We start from the raw sequence: 24,369 nt of genomic DNA on the forward strand, positions 1-24,369 counted from the left end.
TACAAAAATGCAGCTAGGCCAATAGCAAGATTTATACTGTGGTTGCAAGTGCATAATAAGCTATTGACTACATATAGACTTATCAAGTGGGGGAAATATGTGTCTCCAATATGCCCCCTATGCACTTTGCACAACGAGTCTAGGGATCATATTTTCACTCCTTGTGTTTATGGGGTAGAAATCTGGAGAATAGTGTAGCGGTGGATCCAAGCCAAGCCAATTCAATCCTTGCCATGTGACCAACATCTTACTGAAGAGCTAAGGTGTGTGAAGGGAAAGACACAAGCAACTCAAGTTTTCAAAATGGTTTACACAAAGTTCGTACACTGTTTGTGGATAGAGAGAAATATGCGAATCTTTGAGAAAAAGAGTAGAGAGTCAAATGCCATTGCTAAAGAGATAACTTTTGTTTGTAGTGTTCGAGCCCCACCCAAGATTAGTGCTCTCACGTCTACTTTCAGATTTAGTTGTGATTGAGTAGGAGCTCTTTGATGTATTGGATAGCTAGCTGTGTGTAGTCAGCTATGAAGATTGTAACCGCTTTACATTGGTGATTAATGAAACCGTTAGTTACAAAAAAAAAAAAGTATACAAATTAATTTGTATTAAGGGTGTGTTTGGTAGAGGGGTAAACTTTTTCTGGAAAATATTTTTCAATTTTTCCATGTTTGATTGGTTTAAATATTTTCCAAATCAATTCATTTTTCTCAAATTTAAGGAAAATGATTTATCTTCCAAAATTAAGGAAAACATTTTCCAAAACTCTACTTCATCCTTCAATATTTTTTCTTACCCTACCCATACTCCGTACTTGAGCCTCCCCATTCAAAAAAAAATAATTTAATTTTTTAAATTTTCTTATTTTTTAAATTTCAAATATATTTTTATCCTTACCACCAAACCAGCCCCCACCCTCAAACAAAAAAAATAAACTCACACAACCCTTTCAAAAATGTTTCAAATTTTAAGATTTTTTTTTACCTCACCCAGCCCCTACCACCCCTACTCCCTACCCCCCAAAAAATAGCTTTTGAAAAATATTTCAAATTTAATTTTTTTTACGCCACACCCCCCCTCCCCCACAAGGCCACATCGGGTCAAAAGTTAATATTTACAAAAAAAAAAAATTATTTTTGGGAAATTTTCAAATTTAAAATTCTTTCATTTTTTACGCCACCCCCACCTAAGCCATCCCTGTCAGTTTTTTAAAAAAAAATTATTTTTGGAGAATATTCCAAATTTTAAAAACAATTCATTCTTACGCCACCCCCTACCCCTACCCTCTCCTCAAATTTTACAAAAATTCATTTTTATGCCACCCCGCCCACTACTCCCACCCCCGCTGCAACACCGTCAATTTTTTTAAAAAAAATTATTTTTGAAATTTTTTTCGTGGGTCAGGTCCTGGGTCAAATCTCAGGGTCGGATTTTGAAACGGTCATTGGGGTCTTGTCCTAGTTTGGGTGTCGGGGTTGGATCCTAGATTAATTATCAAGGTTGATATTCGGATCAAAAATTATTTTTCTAAAGAGTATTTTTTAGTCTCAAGCCAAAAATAAAAGATATTTTCTGAAAAGTTTGGGTGTCGGGGTTGGATCCTAGATTAATTATCAAGGTTGATATTCGGATCAAAAATTATTTTTCTAAAGAGTATTTTTTAGTCTCAAGCCAAAAATAAAAGATATTTTTTGAAAAATATTTTTCATTCACCAACTAAACATTAAAAAGTATTTTCCAGAATTTTTTTTAAGCAATAACCAAACATGAAAAAATAAGTTAGAAATCTACTTATTTTTCTTGGAAAACATTTTCCTTCGTACCAAACGCACCCTAAAAGTAAAATATCCCTAACCAGAAATATAAGGATCAAAATTATAATATATTGATATTGGAAGGACTAAACGTACTAATAATACTAAACTTACTAAAATTTCGATTTTTTCCTCTTCTTCACATTAATATTAGTGGTTTTTTTTATTTCTCCTCTCCTCCCTTTTGCTCCGCCGCCGTATCTCCTCCACCGCCGTAAGCGTCGCCGCTCTATTTCTTCCGCCGCCGTAAGCTCCATCGCTGTATTTCACTGAGGTAAAGTTTGTGCTTCGTTTTGATAAAATCAACCTAATTAGGTACCTTATATTTTGATAAATTGGAAATTTTTGATGCAGTGGGTGTGAAGAAAAAGCTTCAGTTGATAAGTTTCTGTGTTTTGTGAAACAGGAATATAGTAATTAATGGCGCATAGGTTGCTTAGAGATGCAGAAGCAGATGGATGGGAGCGATCTGATTTTCCGATTATATGTGAGTCTTGTCTCGGGGATAGTCCTTATGTGCGAATGGTAATATTTTGAACTTCTCTTCTTTGATTTTTCTATTATTTTGTGAATAATTTCATGATTTGGTGTTCATTTTTGTTTTCATTTGTGAATAGAATTAGGGTTTGTTTGTTATGTTTATGGTGTTTTTGAACTAGAATTGAGGGGTTGTGTGTTTATGGAATTTAGGAACTGATTTTGTGCCTAATTTTCTCCTAATTGATTGAGCCTTTTCCATTCAAATTAGTTAATTTTGGTTTAAAAAGATCACACCTTTTTCTTATTTGAATCTCCCCTCCTATGCATAGGAATGTGTTGATGGTATTTATACCAACAAATTAAACGAAACACCATGCTAGCAGAGAGAATGCAAGCATGAAATTGGACATAATTTGAGGCCTTTTGGTCTTTGCTATGTTCTCATTAACCAAGGTGGTTAAAAGATTAAAGAGAAAAAGCCTCACTTTAGTTAACACATTCTAATGTTTGAAAAAGAAGTTGATGAAGTTATTCTTATTACCACAGAGAAATTATACTTTGACAGTAGGTGGATAGTGGAATGCCTTTTTACCCTTCTCCACGTAAATACTAGACTTGTCCACAACTCAGATTCTAACTTGTTACGTGCACCCACCATACATCATACGTACCAACTTGAGGAAGTCATTTGTCTTAACTTTAGGTGAATATAGTCAGAGCGTTCCAGGATTTAAACCAAATGGGTTTAATCTTTATGCCTCATCACTGAACTATAGCACTTCTGCAATTATGGGTTTAGAACTTAATATTTGCTGAGCCGTTTAAAAATTGAATTCGTTGAGTCTATGTTGTACATTGGCATGACGACCCTTGTATATAGCACTCTTACATTGATAATATCCAAAAGCTTGTTTCTGTATAGTGGGGTTGGCATATCAGGAATCAGGAAAGTAGATAAATCATCTGTTTCTCAGCAATCAGGATTTGCATTACTTGGTAAAAACTATAATAAACAGGGTCACTTTATTCAGTTAGGAACTAAAAGGTGTAGTTGTGTTTTTCTAAGGAATCAAACATCAAAGGTTAGAGCGCCATTCTTTTATATCTGATACGCCTCACGCCCTCAGCTTCTTACTGAAGTAATTATAACGTGTGATTGATCTGGCTGCTCATATTTAATGAAGATAACAAGTCAAGTATTTTCTTTGAGTCATAGGGAAAGAATAAGTTGTCCAGATACATGAAAATGTTTTCTGGACACCCAACAACAACAACAAGGTGATCGAGAAATTGGTTTAGAGTAGTGTTCAGAAGCGAGAATCAAAAGTGTAATGATACTCTAGCTTTGGATAGCGTGAAACTTCTCTCTCTCTCTCCGATCCATGATGGAGGGGAGAACTCCTCTCCGGTGATCCTTTGATCATCGGAATCTTCCCTTCCTTTCCTCCTCTTTCTCTCTCTTCTCTCTCTCTCTCTCTCTCTCTCTCTTTCTCTCCTCTCTTCTCTTTTCTTTCTCTCTGCTCCAAGATGGAGGGGAGAACTTTTTTTACTGCTGGTGAGAAATCTTTTGAACTTATAGACATCAGTGAAGATCGGGTAAGATGGTTTAAGCTATGCGAACGCAGCAGGAGGTTCGTTGGAGGAATTCGAATCGATGAAAACAATTTAAGGTGGGTGTGTGGAGCCATGAAGGAAGCTTCCAAGGGTGAAGGGAAGCTATGCAGAAGGTGGGGAAGGAAATCAAAGCTTATATTTTCAGGGTCTACCAGAACTTTAACAGTTATGGCAGATTTGTTAGAATTGAAGCATGGTTGGGAGATAAGAAATCATCTGTCATTATACCAGAGATCGTAGACAATGGAGGATGGGAAGACATCGCGAATAAAATCTTGAGATTTTTATGGAGACCTCCTATGCAATCAGAGAGATGGAGCCCTAACTCTCAAGCAAGATCCTTTTGTGAAGTCTCCAAGATGGAGAAGTGGCCAACAATAGAGTCTAGCAGACCCAACCAGGCAATACCAGCAACTGCATCAGATAATCGCAATTTTCTCGACAAATGCTTGGTCGGTAGATTCAATGATTCCTTTCACAATAACCCACATTATGATACCATTCAGAAGTGGTTCTGCAAAAGGTGGAAGATGACAGCAGGCTTAAAGGTTTCTCCGATTTCACACAACCTTTTTCTCTTTGAAATGCCATCACGGCAAGAAGCAGCCAGAGTCAAGGCGGGCGATTGGTTTTGGAATGGCCGGAGACTATCGTTGGACTGGTGGTCTCCACTAGTTGATCTGGACACGAAGGTGCTACCATTGGGAGATCGATGGATCAAAGCCTTCGGAATCCCATTACATGCTTGGTCTAAAAGTTCATTCCAAAAGATCGGCGAACTATGTGGTGGTTATGTTGATATTGATGAAGACACAAAGAAAAGATCCAATTTACTTTGGGCGAGAATCTGTATCAAGGACAAAAACAGAAACCTACCATGTAAATTGGAGTTAAAAGTTGCTGATTTAAGCTATGAAATTTGGGTGATTCCTGATGCTCACACAAAAATATGGGACGCCGGTGAAGAAGCTGACCGGAAAGGAAAAAGGAAGGTCGGTGAAGAAGAGGCGGGGTTTTCAAGGAAAGCAGAAGTCAACACAGTGGTCAGACCTCTGGCACAGCACGTGCCCTTGACAGTTGATTCAAATTTGCCAGCTAATCAAATAGTGGGGCCAAACCCTAATATCAATGGAATAAGAAAAAGGGCTGACTTTAACTCTACAGCTGGGCCATCAGGATATAAAGGTTTAGACAAAACCTATTACAAAAAAGGCCCAATTAAAAAAGCCCAAAAGGAGTCAAAGCTTTTAAAAGAAAAGACCATCTGGAAAGTGGTGGGCCACAAGCCAAACCCATATTACAACAGATTCAATGCCCTATCTATACCGTCGTTGGTTTCAGAAAAAGATCATCATCAAAGTTCGATGGTCAGTGCTCCATTGATTACAGAATCATGTCAAAACAGTGAAAACTGCCCATCAGAAGCAGACGACGAAGCAGACTCTCATGGAAGGAAACCTCTACTTCTTCGCAATCCAACTCTGAAACTGGATTTGGCTCACGCAAATCAATCAGACTCGGAATTTTCCTCTATTTCGATCAGCGAAGCTCTCCCTTTAACATGGTACGAAGGTGGGTCTGAAGCTCAGTTAATTCAAAAGCCCAATCTAATTGAGACTTCAAAGTGGACTAGAATTAAAATGGTCAAGGCATGCAAAGCTTTCGGGGTCAACGCAACTGGGTTCGAACATGAACTTCTAGATATTATTCTAAGGATGGAGCAAAGGAGGCAGTTCCAAATCCAACAACAAGAACCCAAGCAACAACCTGGAAAAGAGAAGAAGGCCAAAGGAGAAGGGGAGATAAAAAGATTGATATGTGGGATCAATTATGACAAAAAGGGGCAACACAACAATGGAACTGGGGGTAGGAAATACAACTCCGGTTCTGGATGAAACTAAAAATCCTAAGCTGGAACGTAAGGGGGGTAAATGAGAGTAGCAAGAGGAGCACCATCAAATCTCTCATTCAAAAATGGAAAGTCGATGTTTTGTGTTTGCAAGAAACAAAAGTAGAGAATTGGTCTACTACATGGATACAACAAATATGGGGTAATAGGTGGGCTGACTGGGCAACTTTAGAAGCAAGTGGTACTAGGGGTGGAATAATAATAATTTGGGACAAGAGGCAGTGGGTCAAAACAGACACTCTCCAAGGCTCTTATTCCATATCTTGTATGCTAGAGAGCATTCAAGAGGAGTTCAGATGGTGTTTTACAGGTATCTATGGACCTCACACAGATTCGGAAAGGGAAGAGATGTGGCACGAAATTGCTGGAGTTCGGGGGTTATGGGATGGACATTGGGTATTAGGGGGTGATTTCAATGTGTGCAGATTTGAAAGCGAGAAATTAAATTGCTTGAGAAGGACTAGTGCCATGAGATCCTTCTCAGACACCATTCAGGACCTTAACCTGATTGATTTGCCATTACAAGGGGCTCAATTTACATGGTCTAGGGGTGATAATTTTGTGCAAGCATCTAGAATTGATAGATTTCTCATCTCCACCGAGTGGAGTGACTCATTCAAGGATGTAAAACAATCAGCTCTCCCAAAAGTAATCTCTGATCACAAACCTATTCTACTTGAATGCGGAGACTGGGATGTTAGCCCTTCATACTTCAAGTTTGAAAACATGTGGCTTCAATCAGAAGGGTTTCTAGAGAAGCTAGAATATTGGTGGCAGAGCTACAATATAGTGGGCAGGGCGGACTTTGTACTACTTCAGAAACTGAAAAGGTTGAAGAGGGATATAACAAACTGGAACAGAGAAGAATTTGGCAAGGTAGAGACCAGGAAAACCAGAGCTCTAGATGAGCTGGCAGCTTTTGAGCAAGCAGCTGAGAGTAGACAATTAACAGTTCCAGAGCTTATTCAGATGATGAACCTGAGAATTGAGCTTCAACAACTAGTTAAAGCTGAGGAAATCTCATGGAGACAGAAATCCAGATGCTTATGGCTCAAAGAGGGAGACAAGAACACAAAGTTCTTCCAAAAAATTGCAAATTCTCATAGAAGGGGCAATTGCATAGACAAACTCAAAGTGGGAACTGAGATCATTGAAGATAAGCATAGGATAAAGCAAGAAACTGTTGATTTTTACGAAAGTTTGTACACTGAACCTGAACAGTGGAGGCCTTCAGCCAACTTTGAAGGCATTCCATCCATCTCAGTTGAGGAAAAGTTTAATCTGGAAGCAACTTTTCAAGAAGAGGAAGTATTGGCAGCTATTCAGTCTTGCGCTCCCGACAAGGCACCAGGGCCAGATGGGTACACAATGGCATTTTATCAGAAATCATGGGACTTCATCAAAGTTGACATACTGGCAGCTATGAACCATTACCATCAACATTGTTGGATGGTTAGATCATGCAATGCCTCCTTCATAGCTCTCATTCCCAAGAAAAAAGGAGCAATAGAACTCAAAGATTATAGGCCAATTAGTTTAATTGGGAGTGTCTACAAGATCATAGCTAAAGTCCTGGCAGAAAGGTTAAAGACAGTTATGGGAAAGCTAGTCTCTAAACACCAGAATGCTTTTCTTAAAGATAGGCAAATCACTGATGCCTCACTGATTGCAAATGAGGTTCTTGATTGGAAAATAAAAAACGGAGGGGCGGGCATCTTATGCAAGTTGGATATAGAGAAGGCCTTTGATCAGTTGAATTGGTCATATCTTCTTTCCATCCTTAGGCAAATGGGGTTCGGTGAAAGATGGATCAATTGGATCAATTTCAACATTTCTACAGTAAAATACTCAATTCTCATCAACAGAAGTCCAGTTGGGTTTTTCTCCCCACAAAGAGGTTTGAGGCAGGGAGATCCACTTTCTCCTTTTCTCTTCATACTTGCAATGGAGGGTTTAAGCAGAATGTTAGATAAAGCCAAGCAATTGCAATGGCTGAATGGTTTTGATGTGGGAGCATGATCACTACAAACATCTCTCATCTGCTTTATGCAGATGACACTCTGATATTTTGTGAGGCAAACAGGAGTCAAGTTCTCTATTTGAATCTAACCCTTTTGATTTTTGAAGCCCTCTCAGGTTTGCACATCAATATGCTAAAAAGTGTGATCTATCCTGTTAATGAGGTGCTAAACTTGGAGGAATTAGCAGGTATCTTGGGATGTAGTGTGGGTGAATTCCCGGCAACCTATTTGGGGTTGCCATTGGGTGCAAAGTATAAGTCAACAGCTATATGGGGACGAGTTATTGAGAAGTTTGAGAAAAAACTTGCCTCCTGGAAGATGCAGTACCTATCGACAGGGGGCAGACTTACACTGATCAACAGTGTACTTGATAGTATTCCCACATACTATATGCAACTTTTTCCTATTCCTGGCAAAGTGTTGGAACAACTTGACAAGATCAGGAGAGATTTTCTATGGGAAGGGAATAGTGAGAAGCACAAGTATCATCTGGTGGAATGGCCAAAAGTCCTTCTTCCTAAACTACAGGGGGGGTTAGGGATCAAGGATTTGGCGCTGCATAATAAGTGTCTACTTATGAAATGGTTATGGAGATACACACAGGAGGAACATGTTTTATGGAAGGATGTGGTCAGTGCAAAGCATGGGATACAGAGTCATTGGTGCACCAGTCTTTCAAAAGCACCTTATGGGGTCGGAGTCTGGAAACACATATGCAAGCTATGGGAGAAATTTTCTCAGCATAAGCACTTCACAGTGGGGAATGGACTTCATATCAGATTTTGGAAAGACAAATGGCTTCGCAACACAGTTCTGATGGATGATTATCCAAGTCTTTTCAACTTAGCCAGGGATCCAGACTCAACAATTTCTCAAAATAGAGATGGAACAACCTGGAGCATTATGTTTAGAAGGAATATGCAGGATTGGGAGTTTAATGACCTGATCAAACTACTACAGACTCTACAGAGTTTCTCTCTCAACACTCAGGCAACAGATCAGTTCAAATGGGGTACTACAGGAGACGGGAATTACACAGTGAGTGCAGCCTACAAGCAGTCAAGAGCATTTAATGCAGTCACTGACCACTGGCCATGGAAATTAATTTGGAAAATCAAGCTACCGCCCAAGATCGTCTGTTTTTGCTGGACTGCACTATATGAAGCATGCCTAACTCAAGACAACCTCTATAAAAGGAAACGCATCATTGTGAATGGATGCTACTTATGTCAGAAAGCAGCAGAGAGCAATAGGCACCTTTTTCTGCATTGTACTGTTACAGCAAAATTGTGGAACATGTTTTACTCTTTTTTTGGACTCAGTTGGGTCATGCCACATAGTATCAAAGAAGCTTATGAGAGTTGGTGTTGCTGGAAAGTTGACAGCACCATCAAACAGACTTGGAAGATGATACCTGCAGCAATTTTTTGGAGTATTTGGAGGGAAAGGAACAGAAGATGTTTTGAAGGTCTATCAACTCCTTTACATTCTCTCAAAGCGGAATGCCTTATGTGTCTGTACAGTTGGGTTAATTTGTCCTATGTAGATTCCCTGGATAGTTTTTCAAATTTTGTTGGCTCCTTAGTTTTAGCATAATTGTACTTGAGCCAGCAGACCAACTGTTTTTGCTTCTACTTTTGTAACTAATTTGCATCTTCTTGATGCCTTCAATGGAACATTTACTTCATCAAAAAAAAGAATAAGTTGTCCTTTCTCAATAAAAGAAAAGGCTGTTAGCCTATTAGGCTTATTACTCTCTTTCTAGTCCTTGTTTGCTGATTATTGGTTAGGTTATACACTTGCTTGCATCACGTTCTTATCAAAATAGATTCTACATTCATTTTACATGTTGTTAACTGATGACAGCTCCCCTTAATACATAGCTGTTTCCTACTTGATTGCTTCTACTGGCCATTCCTATTGTCAAAATGTCAGTTTTCTTTGTACAAGGCATAGAGATTGATCTGAGTTTTATGACGTGGTCAAGTTACATTTACTTTTCCATGCTCAAGTATTGAACCTTTTGATCTTGTCATTGTTCCTTTCAGACGAAAGCAGATTATGACAAGGAGTGCAAGATATGCACACGACCCTTCACAGTGTTCAGATGGAGACCTGGTCGGGATGCAAGATACAAAAAATCTGAGATCTGTCAGACCTGCAGCAAGTTGAAGAATGTTTGTCAAGTTTGTCTTTTGGATCTTGAGTATGGTTTGCCAGTTCAGGTCCGAGACACTGCTCTCAGTATCAATTCTAATGATGCAATTCCCAAGAGTGACGTTAATAGAGAATATTTCGCAGAGGAGCATGACCGCAGGGTATGTGAAGTTTCAACTTGAAGTTTATTAATACTTATTATAACATGACTTTGTGCTCCACCTGCATATTCACAGTTACATGCATAAAAAGGTCATCCCCCACCCCTACGTCCACCCCACACAAATTTAGAATAATACTCATCTATTACTGAGGGTATGTGCTTGTTACCATGAACAATTTTTACTTGCAACTTTCAGAGTGCCAAATGTGGATTAGCTTATACGAAAAGTTACTAAATCTTTGTGCCGAAACTTTCTTTTAGCCCAAAATTGATTGGGCTGTATAATTATTGGGTTTCCCTCCTTCCTCACCTCAGAGGGAGGAGTACATAAGGAATGAGAAGGACATATATATATATATATATATATATAATATATGTAGAACCTTTATAGATAGTAAACATAAAAGATTAGCTTCAGACAAAACTGTTCTATGATAATCACTTTGCTTTTCTATATTCTCCTGTTGACTTATGCCTTCTTTCTGAACAGGCAAGAGCAGGGATTGATTATGAATCTTCATATGGAAAAGTCCGTGCAAATGACACTATTTTGAAGCTCCAAAGAACAACTCCATACTACAAGAGAAATCGGGCACATGTTTGCAGTTTCTATATACGTGGTCAATGCACAAGAGGTTTGGAGTGCCCTTATAGGCACGAAATGCCAGAGACTGGGGAGTTGTCACAGCAAAACATTAAGGACCGTTACTATGGGTATGTGCAACTGAATCTTTATCCTGTTAATTTGAATGGTTTTTGTTTTCTTAAATCTCATATCATATTGACATTTAATCTCCTGATGTCAAACTTTCAATATCTCCAGGCTGTTTATAGCATATTTCTTATTGCTTGCTCATACTTTAGTTTGATAATTTATGTTGTATAAATAATTTTTGAAATTGAAAAATAATTTTTTTCGTAAATCTTGTCCAATACAATCTAATAATTCATTAATCTAAAATCTAATTATAAGTGACCAATAATAAGTAGTAGTAACAATTAAGGTTCTATTTCAACATGGAACAAAAGAGCCAACATACAGGATAGTTAGAAAGAGGTTTGATGCTTGGCTTGGTCGGGAGGTGCAGGATAAGAATCTGTCATCCAGTCAAATGCCCTGGTCCCTGGATCACCAGGAGAAGATTGAACCTAGCTCAGCAACAGGCAACCTCAGCTGACTCAATAGTGATCCTGTGTTTTTTCTTGCTCAAATTTTGCCTACTTTAAAACATGTGGACATCAAAAAAGTTGCTTGATTACACATGTGGTTAGGGACTATGTTGCCTGGACTCTGATAATGCGTAGCTGAACTTGTGTCTGCACCTCAATATAGACTCAAGGCTGAGCCACATGATCACAATTGCTATCTCTGCATGTAAACGACCATTCACCTTTTTTTTCTGAGAAGATATTTGATAATCAAAGATCACAGACATTTATGATTTAACCTTAATTTGCTTGCCTACTAGCCAAATCCTTGCATCAGTGTTAATGATCTTTTAATTTCCTTGTTTCCTAAGTTCTTCAACGTGATCACAATAACTGTCTCTGCATGTAAACGCCTATTCACATTGTTTCTCTGAGAAGATATTTGATAGTCAAAGATCACAGACATTGCCTAATAGTCATATCCTTTCATCAGTGTTAGTGATCTTTTAATTTCCTTGTTTCCTAAATATGAAACCTTTGGAAAATCAATCACCTAGAGACATGGATGTCTGGCATCCCTTAACGGGTCTAGGTGATTTAGGTCAAGTACAGGTGATAAGGTGGGACTAGTGATGTCATCGTAACTGCATGGTTCTGTTTTCTGGATTATAAGTTTATTAGACAATGCTGGAGCAATCATTTTTCTCATACTCCAAGAAGCGAATGCTGTACCGCTTATAGTTTGAAATGTCTACCCTCACTGTGGCTAGATTAGTGACATCTTGTTGCATGTCCTCTTTCCTGAATGTTAATTATCCTAATGATCTTCATTAACTTAAAAAAACTACATTACTATCTTGTTCATATTTTTGGCTCAAGAAGTGTTGTCATTGTGTTACCTGCAATGCTTGCAGAGTTAATGATCCTGTGGCGATGAAGCTACTTAATAAGGCAGGTGAAATGCCTTCATTGGAGCCCCCTGATGACGAGAGCATTAGAACCCTCTATGTGGGTGGTGTTGATGCAAGAATCAGTGAGCAGGACCTAAGGGACCAGTTTTACGCACATGGAGAAATCGAGTCCATTAAAATGGTGTTGCAGCGTGGTTGTGCTTTTGTAACCTACACTACAAGAGAAGGTGCAGTGAAGGCGGCTGAGGAACTAGCGAACAAGCTAGTGATAAAGGGCTTGAGACTGAAGCTGCTCTGGGGGAGACCACAAGCTCCTAAACCAGACACCGAACTGTCTGATGAAGCAAGGCAGCAGGCTGCAGTGACTCACAGTGGATTGTTGCCCAGAGCTGTCATATCACAACAACAGAACCAGCTTCCTCCACCCCCAGGCACTCAGGAACAACCCCCACAACCGATGCCATACTTCAACATTCCGCCAATGCTTCAGCAGGAAAGAGCATATTATCCGTCAATGGATCCTCAGAGGATGGGTGCCATAGTTTCATCTCAGGATGGGGCTTCTAGTTCAGCTGCAGGGTCAGGGCCTGAAAACAAGATTGGTTCTGAGAAACACCCACAAGGACAACACTATGCATATCCACCGGTGCCTCCACCTCAAGGTCAATTTTACCCACCTTACTATCCACCACCACCCTATGGGTATATGCCACCACCACCGCCTCCACATTATCAGCAGTATCCCCCGCCTTATCAAGCTGCCAGACCACCTCCCCCACCTCCTACCGGTGAGCAAGCTGCTTATCAGCAGAAGCCTCAACCAGCAGGAGCTGCAGCACAACAACCTTAATTTTGAGTGTTTTGTCTAAGCTGCTTTGATCAAGAAGAACTTATGTAAACTAGTGTTTCATATTTTCGTTACTGCAAAAAAAAATTGTCACTGCTTGAGCCATTTGAATTAAGTAATTTGATTCTGTTGACAATGCAATTTTTTTATCATATTAGTAATTATTAGGTGCCTCTATTGCAAGCCATTAGAAGAGAGGGTCTATCAGAAACCACCTCTCTACCTTTAACGGTAGGGGTATGGTTTGTGTATACACTACCCTCTCCAAATCCTGCTCGTGGGATTATACTATGTATGTTATTGTTGTATTAAATGATTATGCTAGAACATTAAATCTTTCAATCTTGGTCCTATTACAATATATATCATAATTTTGATCCCTATTGATTGACAACAACAAGCAAAAATGGTTAAAAACGCAAGTCACGAGGCTACTAAAGTGAACCAACATACCATAACCTGCTAAATACCAAAAACACTTTATGGTTCACACACACTCCAAGTTTTCACTTACTTCCAAGAAAATACAAAAGCTAATAACAGAAGATAACAAACTACTAGAATTTTCCTGCAAACTGATAAATTATATAAGTATGGTTCACGAGAAGTTTAGCATAGTGTACTTGGTTTTAAATATCGATAGAGCCAAATAAAAAATATTAGGTAGTTTTCTCTCATCTATTCAAGACTCAGTGGACAAAGTTATTCAGTACATAGTCAAAGTGTCTTATGAACCCCATATTAAGTATTCAATGAACTAATTGAGATGCGCGCATCTTAATTCTATTGTTTATAAGAAAAGAAAAAGAAACAATGGTTCACAAGAAGTTTGAATAGATTATTAGATTGAATGATCTTCCTAGCTACCACTTGTTTATGAAGACAATTTTTTTAAATAATAAAAGTAGTTATTTTGAAGATAAGAGCTTTGTTTTCTTTTGAATGTTATATGGTTTATGTAAGTTTTTATCTGTTGGGTCTTCAAAAACATTGCAGACCTCTAAAATCTTATTGGGAACATGTGAGCTAGTGATCAACACATGTGAAGTTTCTTCTACTTTCATTTTCATATTCTGGAATTTCACATGGATTCTTGGCTGTTTTCCCTATGTAAATTGACCACCAATTTCTTTTGCTTTGTTTTCTTGTATATACACTAAATATTTTTTACATTATCAAGATAGTTCAACTTTTTATATCATTTTCACTAGGTTACTAATTACTAAGTTTTTATCGTAAAACTCTACTCGTACAATAAATATATAAATAGTGCTGAATTTGATCCAATACAATAAACTCACAAAACTGTTTTTAAAATATATTTGGTATATATAATCCACTGAACTAATTAATCTCGATTCGCTTTATTCAACACAATAATAAACTAACAAAACAATATGATATACGAAACTCATTGATCGATCAAATTAATTAGGATTCCTGAATTCATGCGATAGAAGCTTACTAGGACATTTTATTGTTTCCTATCAAAGAATACTCATATCCAAAATTGAAATTGAAATTTTTGTTAAAAATGAAAAAGTCTTTATCGTCCCACCACAACCCATAGCGGTATATATTATATATAATCATGTTGCTATCAAAGAACATTGAGAAATACCCATAGAATTCTACTCACTTTTTGAGTTTCCAACTGCCTATAAATACCTCATCTATCTAATATTCCCAACCAACATAAACCATCAAACATCATTTCTCTCTTTTGTTCAATATAATATATCAAGAAAACAACAAAATGGAGAAGAAACTTAGCCTAGTGCTATTACTCCCTCTTCTAATAATGCTTCTTCTTGTTGGAACCCATGTAAGCTATCACCACACACACTCTTCATAATTACAATCGAACTCAAATTTAGAGTCAGTGAATTTTGTACATTATAAAGTAATTTATATATTTCAAAATAATAAGTTTAGTTGAACTAATATAGACCTTTCTTTTAATTGTTTCTTACAACAATTTTTTTTAAATTTTTTTTATGTCAGGCAACAATAATAATAGAGTCTCCAGCACCTCAGCCACAACCTCCTAACACTTTACCAATGGTAAGTCTTGTTTGAATTATCACTTTTTTTGTCCTTTTTTTTTTTTTTGGTTATGAAATTTGCCAATTCTTACTTATAAAATTGTTTTTATTTTTCTGCAGAATGGTACTACTCCTGGTAGTCTCCATCCTCAAGGTAATTAAAAATGAATTGTATTCTAGTAAGGGTGATCAGTTAAATATCTTTCGTAAAAAAATATAATGTAATTTATAATGTATGTACATCAATTCTTGAACTCCCCTTAAACATCCTTATATTTATTATTATGTATGATTCAAATTATGATCTCTTGGCTACTGAACTCATAGGATAGAGTTACAGTAGTCGAAGGGTGGTCAGTTGAATATTCTTAGCGAAATTTCTGTCTTCGCCGTTGAATTTATAATATACTATGTGAACTTAATTTTTTTATTATTTATTTTTTGCAGATTGTTTACCAAAGTGCACATATAGATGCTCAAATACACAATACAGGAAGCCATGTATGTTCTTTTGCCAAAAATGTTGTGCAAAGTGTCTTTGTGTTCCTGCTGGGACTTATGGGAACAAACAATTTTGCCCTTGTTACAATAATTGGAAGACCAAGAGAGGAGGCCCAAAATGTCCTTAAAATCATATGCACTGACGGTGAAAAGAATTTTTATGTTATGAGTTTACTTAATTAATCTGTTGTAGGATGATGTTTGTATCATTTTTAAGTTACAAGCTCCACTTATTATAGACTATCTCATGTAATTATGTTTTAAGTGATTGAATAGAATAAAATTATTTTCTTTTATCATTATATAAAAGTGTTTTTTTGGCTAGTGTTTGTTTTGGCCATACTCTACCTACTTAGTTAGGTGGATAATTGCTAAAATATAACTCAATGTTTATGTTGGCAACCAAGTAAAGTTCATTCTTCTAATATCATGGTCCATACCCTATTTCATCTTCAAACTAAGACCACTCGATCAATTTTATCCACCTAATAATTGAGATAAAAATTGCTAATTCGATTTTTTAATAAACTAATTAGTTCTGTAACTTGTTCATAATTCAATAGTTAATAAGTAAAAGTTAAAAGGGAGAATATCGCTTTAATAATTTTGATTCCCAATATAAAACCCCCTATGATCGAAATTATCAATCGATCAACATTAGGCTAAGCTTCTAATAATAAACCAACCTTCTAGAATGAAAATATAGACCACTTTTCATTCACGTGCATTGTTTGGTTAAAGTCCTTTGAGGACCACAACTTTTTATAAGTTGTAATTATACAAAGTCAATTAACTACTAGTAATAATCTCTTTAGGCTGCCCCCCCACCCTCACCCCCCAAATAATAATAATAATTTAAATACACAATTTATTTTATCATATTCTCTAAAATTATAAAAATTTCTACTTTTTCATATTCTTGGAATCAGGATAGGTGTGTCTTGTATCAACAAAGGTAATGTATGGGAATGCTAAGTGATGTATTGTGATAGGTGTATTGTATCAACAAAAGTAATGTATCGGAATATGATGTATCAGATGTTGAGTAATATATCTGAAATCGAAACGCGATGTATCGGGACGTTGAATGATATATCCAAAATCCTTAAATTTTAAGAGATTTTTGTAATTTGGAACAGAGTAGGTATATGATGTAATTAGCTCTTAACACTGTGAGTTTTGTGTAAAATATACAAAATAAAATAAAATAAAATCTACTTCTACTTTATAAAAATGACAAAGGTATTTATATTTGTTGTATTTCATCTTATGTGATGTAGCTTAATTATATATTTGACCAATTTTTTTTTTTGTAAAACTCCTGAGCTATCAAAGGATGTTAATAAACAAAAAAATAAATAAATAGCATCACTGAAAGAATATATTGCTTCCAAACACTGATACTACACTTTATTTATAAACAAATTTTAATTTGTAAGAATTAAACAAAACTTTCTTTTCATGAAGTCAAAAGATCAATAAACTAAACTTTATTTGTCAATCTTGAATGTTCTAGATACATTCTAGAATATTCATTTCTTATTTCCTTTTATATTTAATTACATATTTTAATTGGATTGAACATTTTGATGCATTCCCTAATGAACAAGAAAGTTGAATTGACTAATTGATTATGAGCATAATTGAATTGACTTAATGGAAGGAAGAAGATTCATAATGATATCTTTATCACCTTTTTATTTATTTATTAATGAAGGGTGATATATATAGTATAAGTTTTACCTCTCTTTTAGCCTTAAACATGTGGATATTGGAAAATATTCATAACTAATATGATACAAACTATTATTAATATGATACATCAATAACATTTGATGAGTTTAGAGAAGCCTTTTACAACACCAAAAGGTCTCCAAATACACATATATTCATCAAAAGAAACAAAGAGATACATGCACGCCTGATTCTTAGAGATTTTTCGACTATAAAAAAAGGATATATCAAACCATAATAATATACTCAATCTTAATCTTTATTCTTCTTCTTTTGAGATGACTTTGAGAGCCTTATTGTTGTCGTTGTTGATCCTTAGAAGATTTCACATAGATCACAATAATATGTACTTATCTCAAAATTAATATATGATCAAGATCTTCTTATTGAAATCAGAAGTCTTGATTTTGATCGTAATCTTGATTTTCCTCGTGCTTTGTAATGGGAGCCAAGGCAAAAGAGGAATTGGCTTTATGGATGTTATTATTGTTGTTGGTGCTACTAATGAATTTATTATATGATTTCGAATCATCTAAAATTTCATTATCACTATTCTTTTTGGTTTTGATTAAAAGAGAGTTTTGTTGGGAAGTGTTGATGTTTTTGTTTGTTTTTTGGAGAGGATAAAGGAGATCTGTTGGGAAGAAATTGTATTGAAGGCCAGCCATGAAAAGTGTTAAAATCACTTGGTTTTTCTTGATGTTTTTGTTTTGTTTTGTTTTAAAGAATTGGATGGGTTGTGCACTTATTTATAGGCACAAAAAAAATTGGGATTTTTGTAATTGGCTATTTGTTGGTGTGAAGGATCCAAATAATAATAAATAGAAGAAAGAAATAAAAGAAAAAGAGAAGAGAAAATCAAACAAATTAATTTTAAGTCACTATTATATTATATATAAAAAATACAAATATTGCTTAATCATGGTTCGCGTCAAAAGTATAAATACACAACCATTATTTAAATATGTTTAGTGTAAATATCGTATGCGAGTAAATTTTGATGAGTGAATCGGGAGCAAGGGGTCCTTAGTCTTTGATTTGAGAATTAAGGTTAAAGTGATAATTTAACAAAATATACTATTGATAAAAAATTAAATAAAATATGCTCGACTAAAGCAATTGAACTATTTTATAACAGTTAGTAAGAGATAAAAGTATTAAATGAGCGAGTTGGATTGATATTGTCATTGAAAGTTAATAAGTATTTCATAGAATAGTCTAAGTGTGTACCTAGATTATTCGAATAATTAGTCCACATACTAATTAATATTAGGGAAAAACAAGTACTCCATAATTTTTAATTGGCTCTAGTTGTGACACTTGTCCAAGTGAAAAACCATTGCTTCTGGATAGTTGGCTAAAAGGCAGGCATGATTTTGACTAGTATCTATTTCTTTAACAAATTTAATTTGTCACCAAACATTTTTATTTAATTGTGTATACTGTATGATATTCTAGCATTTTGTAGTACATGTTATACTTACTAAACTAAATTAACAAGTCACTAGAGGGATGTTAAACGCCTTTTGTTCATGTCACAACTTATTTTAAGATATATAATAACAATAATTATTGAGAAATATGACGAATGCAATCTTTCTAGCTATTACAATAATAATATGAATCAATTACGATATTTAGTTAATTTATCGCTAAATAATTCGTAGCTAACATGATACTTGACTAGATACTAATACAACCATCAGATACCTTATTCATGGTACTCTGCTCCTATATTGTTCAGGCTCTCAAAAAAATGTTGTTGCATCTATAACAAACCTGAATTGCTCATAACTAAAATGCGATTATAATTTTTTAGAATAGTACTTGCAACGCCCAAGCTATTGAATTATAATGAAAATAATAAGTAACTAATGATATTGATAAGAATGAGAGCTTAGACTCTAGAAGAAGAAGAAAGGGCAACAATTTTTCTTCGATATGCATAAACCCTGAATCACATACAACTATTCCTTTTTGATGAAACTGTTCTCACATCCACTACTCAATCCAAATTCCAAATTAATCCGGCCCTATTGCTTGTTCTCAATCCAACAACTCTTGTCAGCCCAACAACTAGTTGTGTGACTTTGGTATCCATATTAGGCTGGACTTGATTCATAACAACATCTGTTTCAAATCAAGTTTAGGAGGATACAACACGCACGCATTCTATGGCATTCTTTTGACACTCACTACTTCAAATCATATACAAAAATGAATGTTAAGAGCTCCTGCATTTGAAGACAGACTAATATTTAAGAAAGACCTACTTTCAAATGTCACAATTGTTTTTTCTCCTTTTTACACAAGACTAGAATAGATGATCCACTTTCAATTACTACCAACTAAACTATTCCAATGAACTAACTAAAAAATGATGATAATTTACTAGTAATAATGTACCACATTGACAAGAGCTATCAATGTAAAGCTAAAGCTTGAACCCAAGCCAACACAAATGTAGAGACTTCAACATCTACTATATGTCCAAACCTCCCTTCGCCTACATACATAAAAGTAGAAGAGAGAGAGTTAGTAACTTGCAAATGCTGAAACTTAGTCATTAATCAATATAAAGTAAAAAGGAATGTATATAGCAGATCTCATTACCCTTGGCCTAACGATTGGGAAATCCAAAGAGTTATATAGATGAAGGCGATCCACCACCTTAACTTGAAAATATTCGTTCTCGCAATTCTTGACTGAAAGGGTAATATAGTACATGAAGTGTTTGATGCTATGTCCATTAACCTTGAGAATCTCATTAACCACATATGAAGTGCCCTAAAAGAATACTCAATCAGCTTTCTATAGAAGAAAACTAGAAAGACAATGTGACAAGAGCATACCATTTTTTCATTGTAGTGCTGAATTGCCCGTCTAGCAAAATCCTTCATCTTTTCCATAAATTCAGGATGTTGTAAGTAGCCTTGCATGGGAAATATGGAAGTCATTGGAGCCGAACCAGGATAATCTTTGATGTCAAATCCCTATTAGAGACAAACATAAGTCGCTATTAAGAGTCGATAATCAGCTCAATCTTAATAATAATCACAGGAACAGAACAGGAAATTTCGAAATCCAATCTTCAGGACTCTCCGAATTCAAATCATATGATGCTAGACATCGACACAACAAAAATTAAAATACTAGAGTTGCCTATTTATCAGAAACTCTTTGCAATCTTAAGAGGGCTATCTATTGCTGTTTTTGCGATAACACTAATTTTATGTATTCTAGTATATCCGATGGTAATTATCATAATTGGACTAACCCTAAACAATAATAGTATAGTAGAGAAGAGGGAGAAATCGGTACCTCACTGTCATGGATTTGTTCAAAATACCTTATCAAGCAAGCTTTATCAATGACTCTATCACCACGAGAGTAAGGGCGATACCATAGTTTCTCCACATCCCGTTCCGGCGTGTCACATTCTGAAGAATTATCTTCGGACTCGCTGGATTCAGCATCTTCTTCATTCACCTTTTGTTTCAGCGAATCCAATTCCTCGTCATCCGATTCTTCGTCCGAGTAAACAAATTTGTTGCTTACCAAAGGCTCCGGCAATGGCGGCATGACTACGGATTAATAGTTTATGCACCGTCAAAGAAGCTCTGTTGTATCGATTGAGAGTTGAGAGAATCAATTTAAACCAAACAACCCTAAATTATATATTTATTTGGGCTAATACTTTTTAAAATAAATAATTATTGGTTTTAACAATCAATACACTATACAAAACATATGATACACTATAGCACAAGTTTGTTTTTTTTAAAAATAAATTATTGCTATGTTTTAGTTAAACTATCACTATAATTGATAATTAGAGCTTAAAATATCTACTTTTTTTTTTTAAAAAAAACGTGTTGTCTTTGTAAGAAGGTACCTTTTAAAGTAGAATTATTTGTAAATAGAACTACACATATTTATATCTAAATTGTATTATAAGTGTTCAGTAGAAAAAAATGTCATTGCTATAAATAATAAATATTTTCTTAATATAGCATATCTATGTAAGTTGCAATAATACACTATATTGCGAGTTTTTTTAAAGTAAATTATTGCTAGAGGTGTTCATGGTTCGGTCTGGATCAGTTATTAGTTAAAACCAAAACCAAACCAATTTAAATCGATTTTTAAATTTCTAAAACCAAACCAAACCAAATAAAAAAAATAACCGTCGGTTTGGTTATAGTCGGTTTGGTATGTTTTTTTCGGTTCGAAAGTAATAAGTTTGTTAAGAATATACGCATCTCGATAGACATAAACACTTAGTACATGAATAATTCATAAATAAGCTATTACATGAACAAAGTGATTCATCCAATGTACCAAGTTTCAGAAACTAAAAAAACTCATTGTCAAATAGCATAAAGTTGGTTCAATATTCTGGAGATCTAACATCTTGTTAATAGACTTTTCAATAAAATTACACCTTAAAATATTGAGAAATTACTCTCAAAAGAAAAAAAAAACCAATATTTCATAGTCAAAACTAATCAATTACCATCTTCTTTAGCTTGAGCTTTAAATTATTCAATGTTGCGTTAGAAAATTTTATAAAATACAGAGAAAGTGTGATCGTTATCGTAATGAATATTGTGGGATTTAGACTTAAGGTTTCAATAGTTAGGCTAAAATTTAAGTGTTGGGCTTTAGAAAATAGTAAAATTAAAGACTTAAGTTAATTAAAATTTATTAAAATACTCATATTTTATTTATAAATAATTATAAAATTTATATATATAACTTCGCGGTTCGGTTTGGTTATTTTTGCAGTTAATTTTTAGTAAAACCAAAACCAAACCAAATAATATCGGTTTTTCAAAATTTAAAACCAAACCAAACCAAACCAAACCAAATATCGATTTTTAATCAGTTTGGTTCGGTTTGCGATTTGGTTTGATTTTATAGCCATAACCATGAACAACCCTAATTATTGCTATGACTCACTATGATTGATAATTAGAGTTTAAAGTACCTTTTTCTTTTAAATATGTGTTGTCTTTGGGAGATGGTAACCTTTAAAGTAGAATTGTTTGTAAATAAAACTACACATAATTATTTCTAGCATATTTTCAATCAGTTTATTAATCAAGTCAATTAATTTTTTGATCCACAAAAAATATGAAAAGTTGAACTTTGACTCATTTTCCTTGACTCTTGTTTTCATCACATCTAAATTCAACCTAATTTATCTATTTACGATCACTAGTTGCACATGCAAGCTAGAGTCAAAATTGACAATTTTTTCTTGCTTAATTATTCGATATCCATAATGAGCATTACATAGTTGATTACTTGATTTTAATATTTTCTTTTAAATTGAAGCGTAATTGTTATTTAATAATATGGTATATGATTCTTAGTCAAAGGAGGAATGTATTATGTTGATAATTATATTGGTGAACGATATAAAATACACAATAAAATAATCAATATGGACGTGAACCTATTGTAACATTACCATTTAATATACTTTACTTCTTTGATGCAAGTACCAAAAACTATTTTTTGTTTAAAATAAAAGTTAACAAACAATTAATGATTTGACCCCATAAGCGGGACCAAACATGTTGCCGCCAGCAGCAGAACCAAACATGTTGCCGCCAACAGCAGAACCCCTATTTCTTCTATAGAATCTTTTAATTGTTGTTCATCTATATTCTTAAGATACTTAGAACAAAACTTTGAAGAACTTGGTAAGAAACAACAAAGTTTAAAGAGTATTTTCAAACTAGAAAATTAAAACTAGCAGAGAAAATAGAATCATTAGAAATAATATAAAAATATTTTTTCCAAAGAAAGAAAATCGAGCCCACTGAATGCACAGTGTCCCCTTAAGGAAATTATTCCCCTCAAGTACCCGAGGTTAATGGAATATATCCTCCCAGAATAGAACGATCTTACTCACCGGTGTATCGGTACCTAAAATCACGGTGTCAGCGAACCACTCAATGACAGTAAAATACACTTATAATACTAGATTTAGTAGTAGTAGAAGAAGTCCAGATAAATTCGTTCAACTAAAATGAGAGGAAATCCCTCAATTTATAGAAAACAAAGAGTAGTGTGAAAATGTTCTTATTGTGCCTTACCGGAAATGTCACAAACCTTTGGAAAAGTCATAATCTTTCGAAAAGGTCACAACCTTTCATAAAAGTCACAACTTTTCATAAAAGTCACAACTCTTCATAAAAGTCGCAACTTTTCATAAAAGTCACAACTCTTCACAAAAGTCGCAACTCTTCATTTTTCATTCACACATTTTAAAACCCAACAATTCCCCGCATGAATGGGGAATGACTCCAAGACAAAGAAACGGACAAGTAAGTATACTTTATAAGTAAGAATTAATTGCATCTGGATAAATAAGTTTCCCCTTGGACTTTCCGTAGTGAACATATGTCGGATATACTCGGTCAATCGGTAGATGCGATATCTTTGAACCGTTGAGCTTTGGTGTATAGACAACCATATGTCACACAATTAACCCTTTACCGTTTATGGTTCTTACAGTTGTGTTCGTTTCAGTCATGAACACCTCCTAGTTTAATGAGTGTATAGAGAATAGGCTTTTGACAATAATTCACTTTGAAACAGCTTACACTTCACCCTCACATAGGTGATTTCTAACCGTGTCATCACATAGATACATTATTTGGTCGAGTCTGCCAAACTTAGCAAATCATTAAAAACTTTAAGCTTTATTAACTCATTAACAATCCTTAATGTTTTAACCTCGTTCCCGAACATTGTCTTCATCATGAGAATGGATTGAGTTGATTGACAATGTTGAACCGTCAGCCACAACTTTGTTTTTCTCCTTGAATCTAGCTCTTGGGATCTCCAGTCTGCTAGATAGAGTTACCGCCATGATGACTTGTCCTAAGCCGCAAACCCATTCCCTTAGATGATCTTCCAACTTTCACTCTAGTTAGGCCTTTTTGTAAGTGGATCCGACACATTATCCTTTGACTTTACATAGTCAATTGTGATAATTCCACTAGATAGTAGT

General features: G+C 35.1%; 3 protein-coding genes across 4 annotated transcripts; 2 read left to right on the forward strand and 1 right to left on the reverse strand.

The window, feature by feature from the left end:
* Positions 1–1,954: 1,954 nt before the first annotated feature.
* LOC102577515 (RRM-containing RNA-binding protein-like protein) lies at positions 1,955–13,234 on the forward strand. 2 transcript variants are annotated; one of them, NM_001288140.1, is given in 6 exon segments: positions 1,995–2,085; positions 2,218–2,336; positions 9,884–10,153; positions 10,646–10,869; positions 12,219–12,911; positions 12,913–13,234. In NM_001288140.1, coding segments are annotated over 5 exon segments (1,464 nt in total). In that variant the 5' UTR covers positions 1,995–2,085; positions 2,218–2,231; the 3' UTR covers positions 13,085–13,234.
* A 1,434-nt stretch (positions 13,235–14,668) lies between these two features.
* LOC102603432 (protein GAST1-like) lies at positions 14,669–15,904 on the forward strand. Its single transcript, XM_006357974.2, has 4 exons — positions 14,669–14,887; positions 15,067–15,126; positions 15,228–15,261; positions 15,555–15,904. The coding sequence occupies exons 1-4, from the start codon at positions 14,819–14,821 to the stop codon at positions 15,734–15,736; spliced, it is 345 nt and encodes a 114-aa protein (XP_006358036.1). The 5' UTR covers positions 14,669–14,818; the 3' UTR covers positions 15,737–15,904.
* Positions 15,905–19,706: 3,802 nt separating this feature from the next.
* On the reverse strand, positions 19,707–20,988 carry LOC102603774 (uncharacterized). The gene is made up of 4 exons (XM_015313705.1): positions 20,664–20,988; positions 20,195–20,335; positions 19,956–20,129; positions 19,707–19,848 (listed from the first exon to the last, which is right to left on the reverse strand). The coding sequence occupies exons 1-4, from the start codon at positions 20,922–20,924 to the stop codon at positions 19,825–19,827; spliced, it is 600 nt and encodes a 199-aa protein (XP_015169191.1). The 5' UTR covers positions 20,925–20,988; the 3' UTR covers positions 19,707–19,824.
* Positions 20,989–24,369: the final 3,381 nt, after the last annotated feature.

The sequence above is a fragment of the Solanum tuberosum genome, unplaced genomic scaffold (genome assembly GCF_000226075.1).
Source record: "Solanum tuberosum cultivar DM 1-3 516 R44 unplaced genomic scaffold, SolTub_3.0 scf00249, whole genome shotgun sequence".
In the NCBI taxonomy this organism is placed as follows: Eukaryota; Viridiplantae; Streptophyta; class Magnoliopsida; order Solanales; family Solanaceae; genus Solanum; species Solanum tuberosum.

Bases quoted from the DNA above. Each gene is read 5' to 3' on its own strand.
- LOC102577515 (XM_006357973.2), top strand. From the start codon at position 2,232: ATGGCGCATAGGTTGCTTAGAGATGCAGAAGCAGATGGATGGGAGCGA. The intron at 2,337-9,883 runs GTAATATTTTGA...TGTTCCTTTCAG, and splicing joins ATAGTCCTTATGTGCGAATG to ACGAAAGCAGATTATGACAA. The intron at 10,154-10,645 runs GTATGTGAAGTT...CTTTCTGAACAG, and splicing joins CAGAGGAGCATGACCGCAGG to GCAAGAGCAGGGATTGATTA.
- LOC102603432 (XM_006357974.2), top strand. From the start codon at position 14,819: ATGGAGAAGAAACTTAGCCTAGTGCTATTACTCCCTCTTCTAATAATG. The intron at 15,127-15,227 runs GTAAGTCTTGTT...ATTTTTCTGCAG, and splicing joins CTCCTAACACTTTACCAATG to AATGGTACTACTCCTGGTAG. The intron at 15,262-15,554 runs GTAATTAAAAAT...TATTTTTTGCAG, and splicing joins TGGTAGTCTCCATCCTCAAG to ATTGTTTACCAAAGTGCACA.
- LOC102603774 (XM_015313705.1), bottom strand. From the start codon at position 20,924: ATGCCGCCATTGCCGGAGCCTTTGGTAAGCAACAAATTTGTTTACTCG. The intron at 20,130-20,194 runs GTATGCTCTTGT...GTATTCTTTTAG, and splicing joins AGCACTACAATGAAAAAATG to GGCACTTCATATGTGGTTAA. The intron at 19,849-19,955 runs GTAATGAGATCT...TTATGTATGTAG, and splicing joins TCCCAATCGTTAGGCCAAGG to GCGAAGGGAGGTTTGGACAT.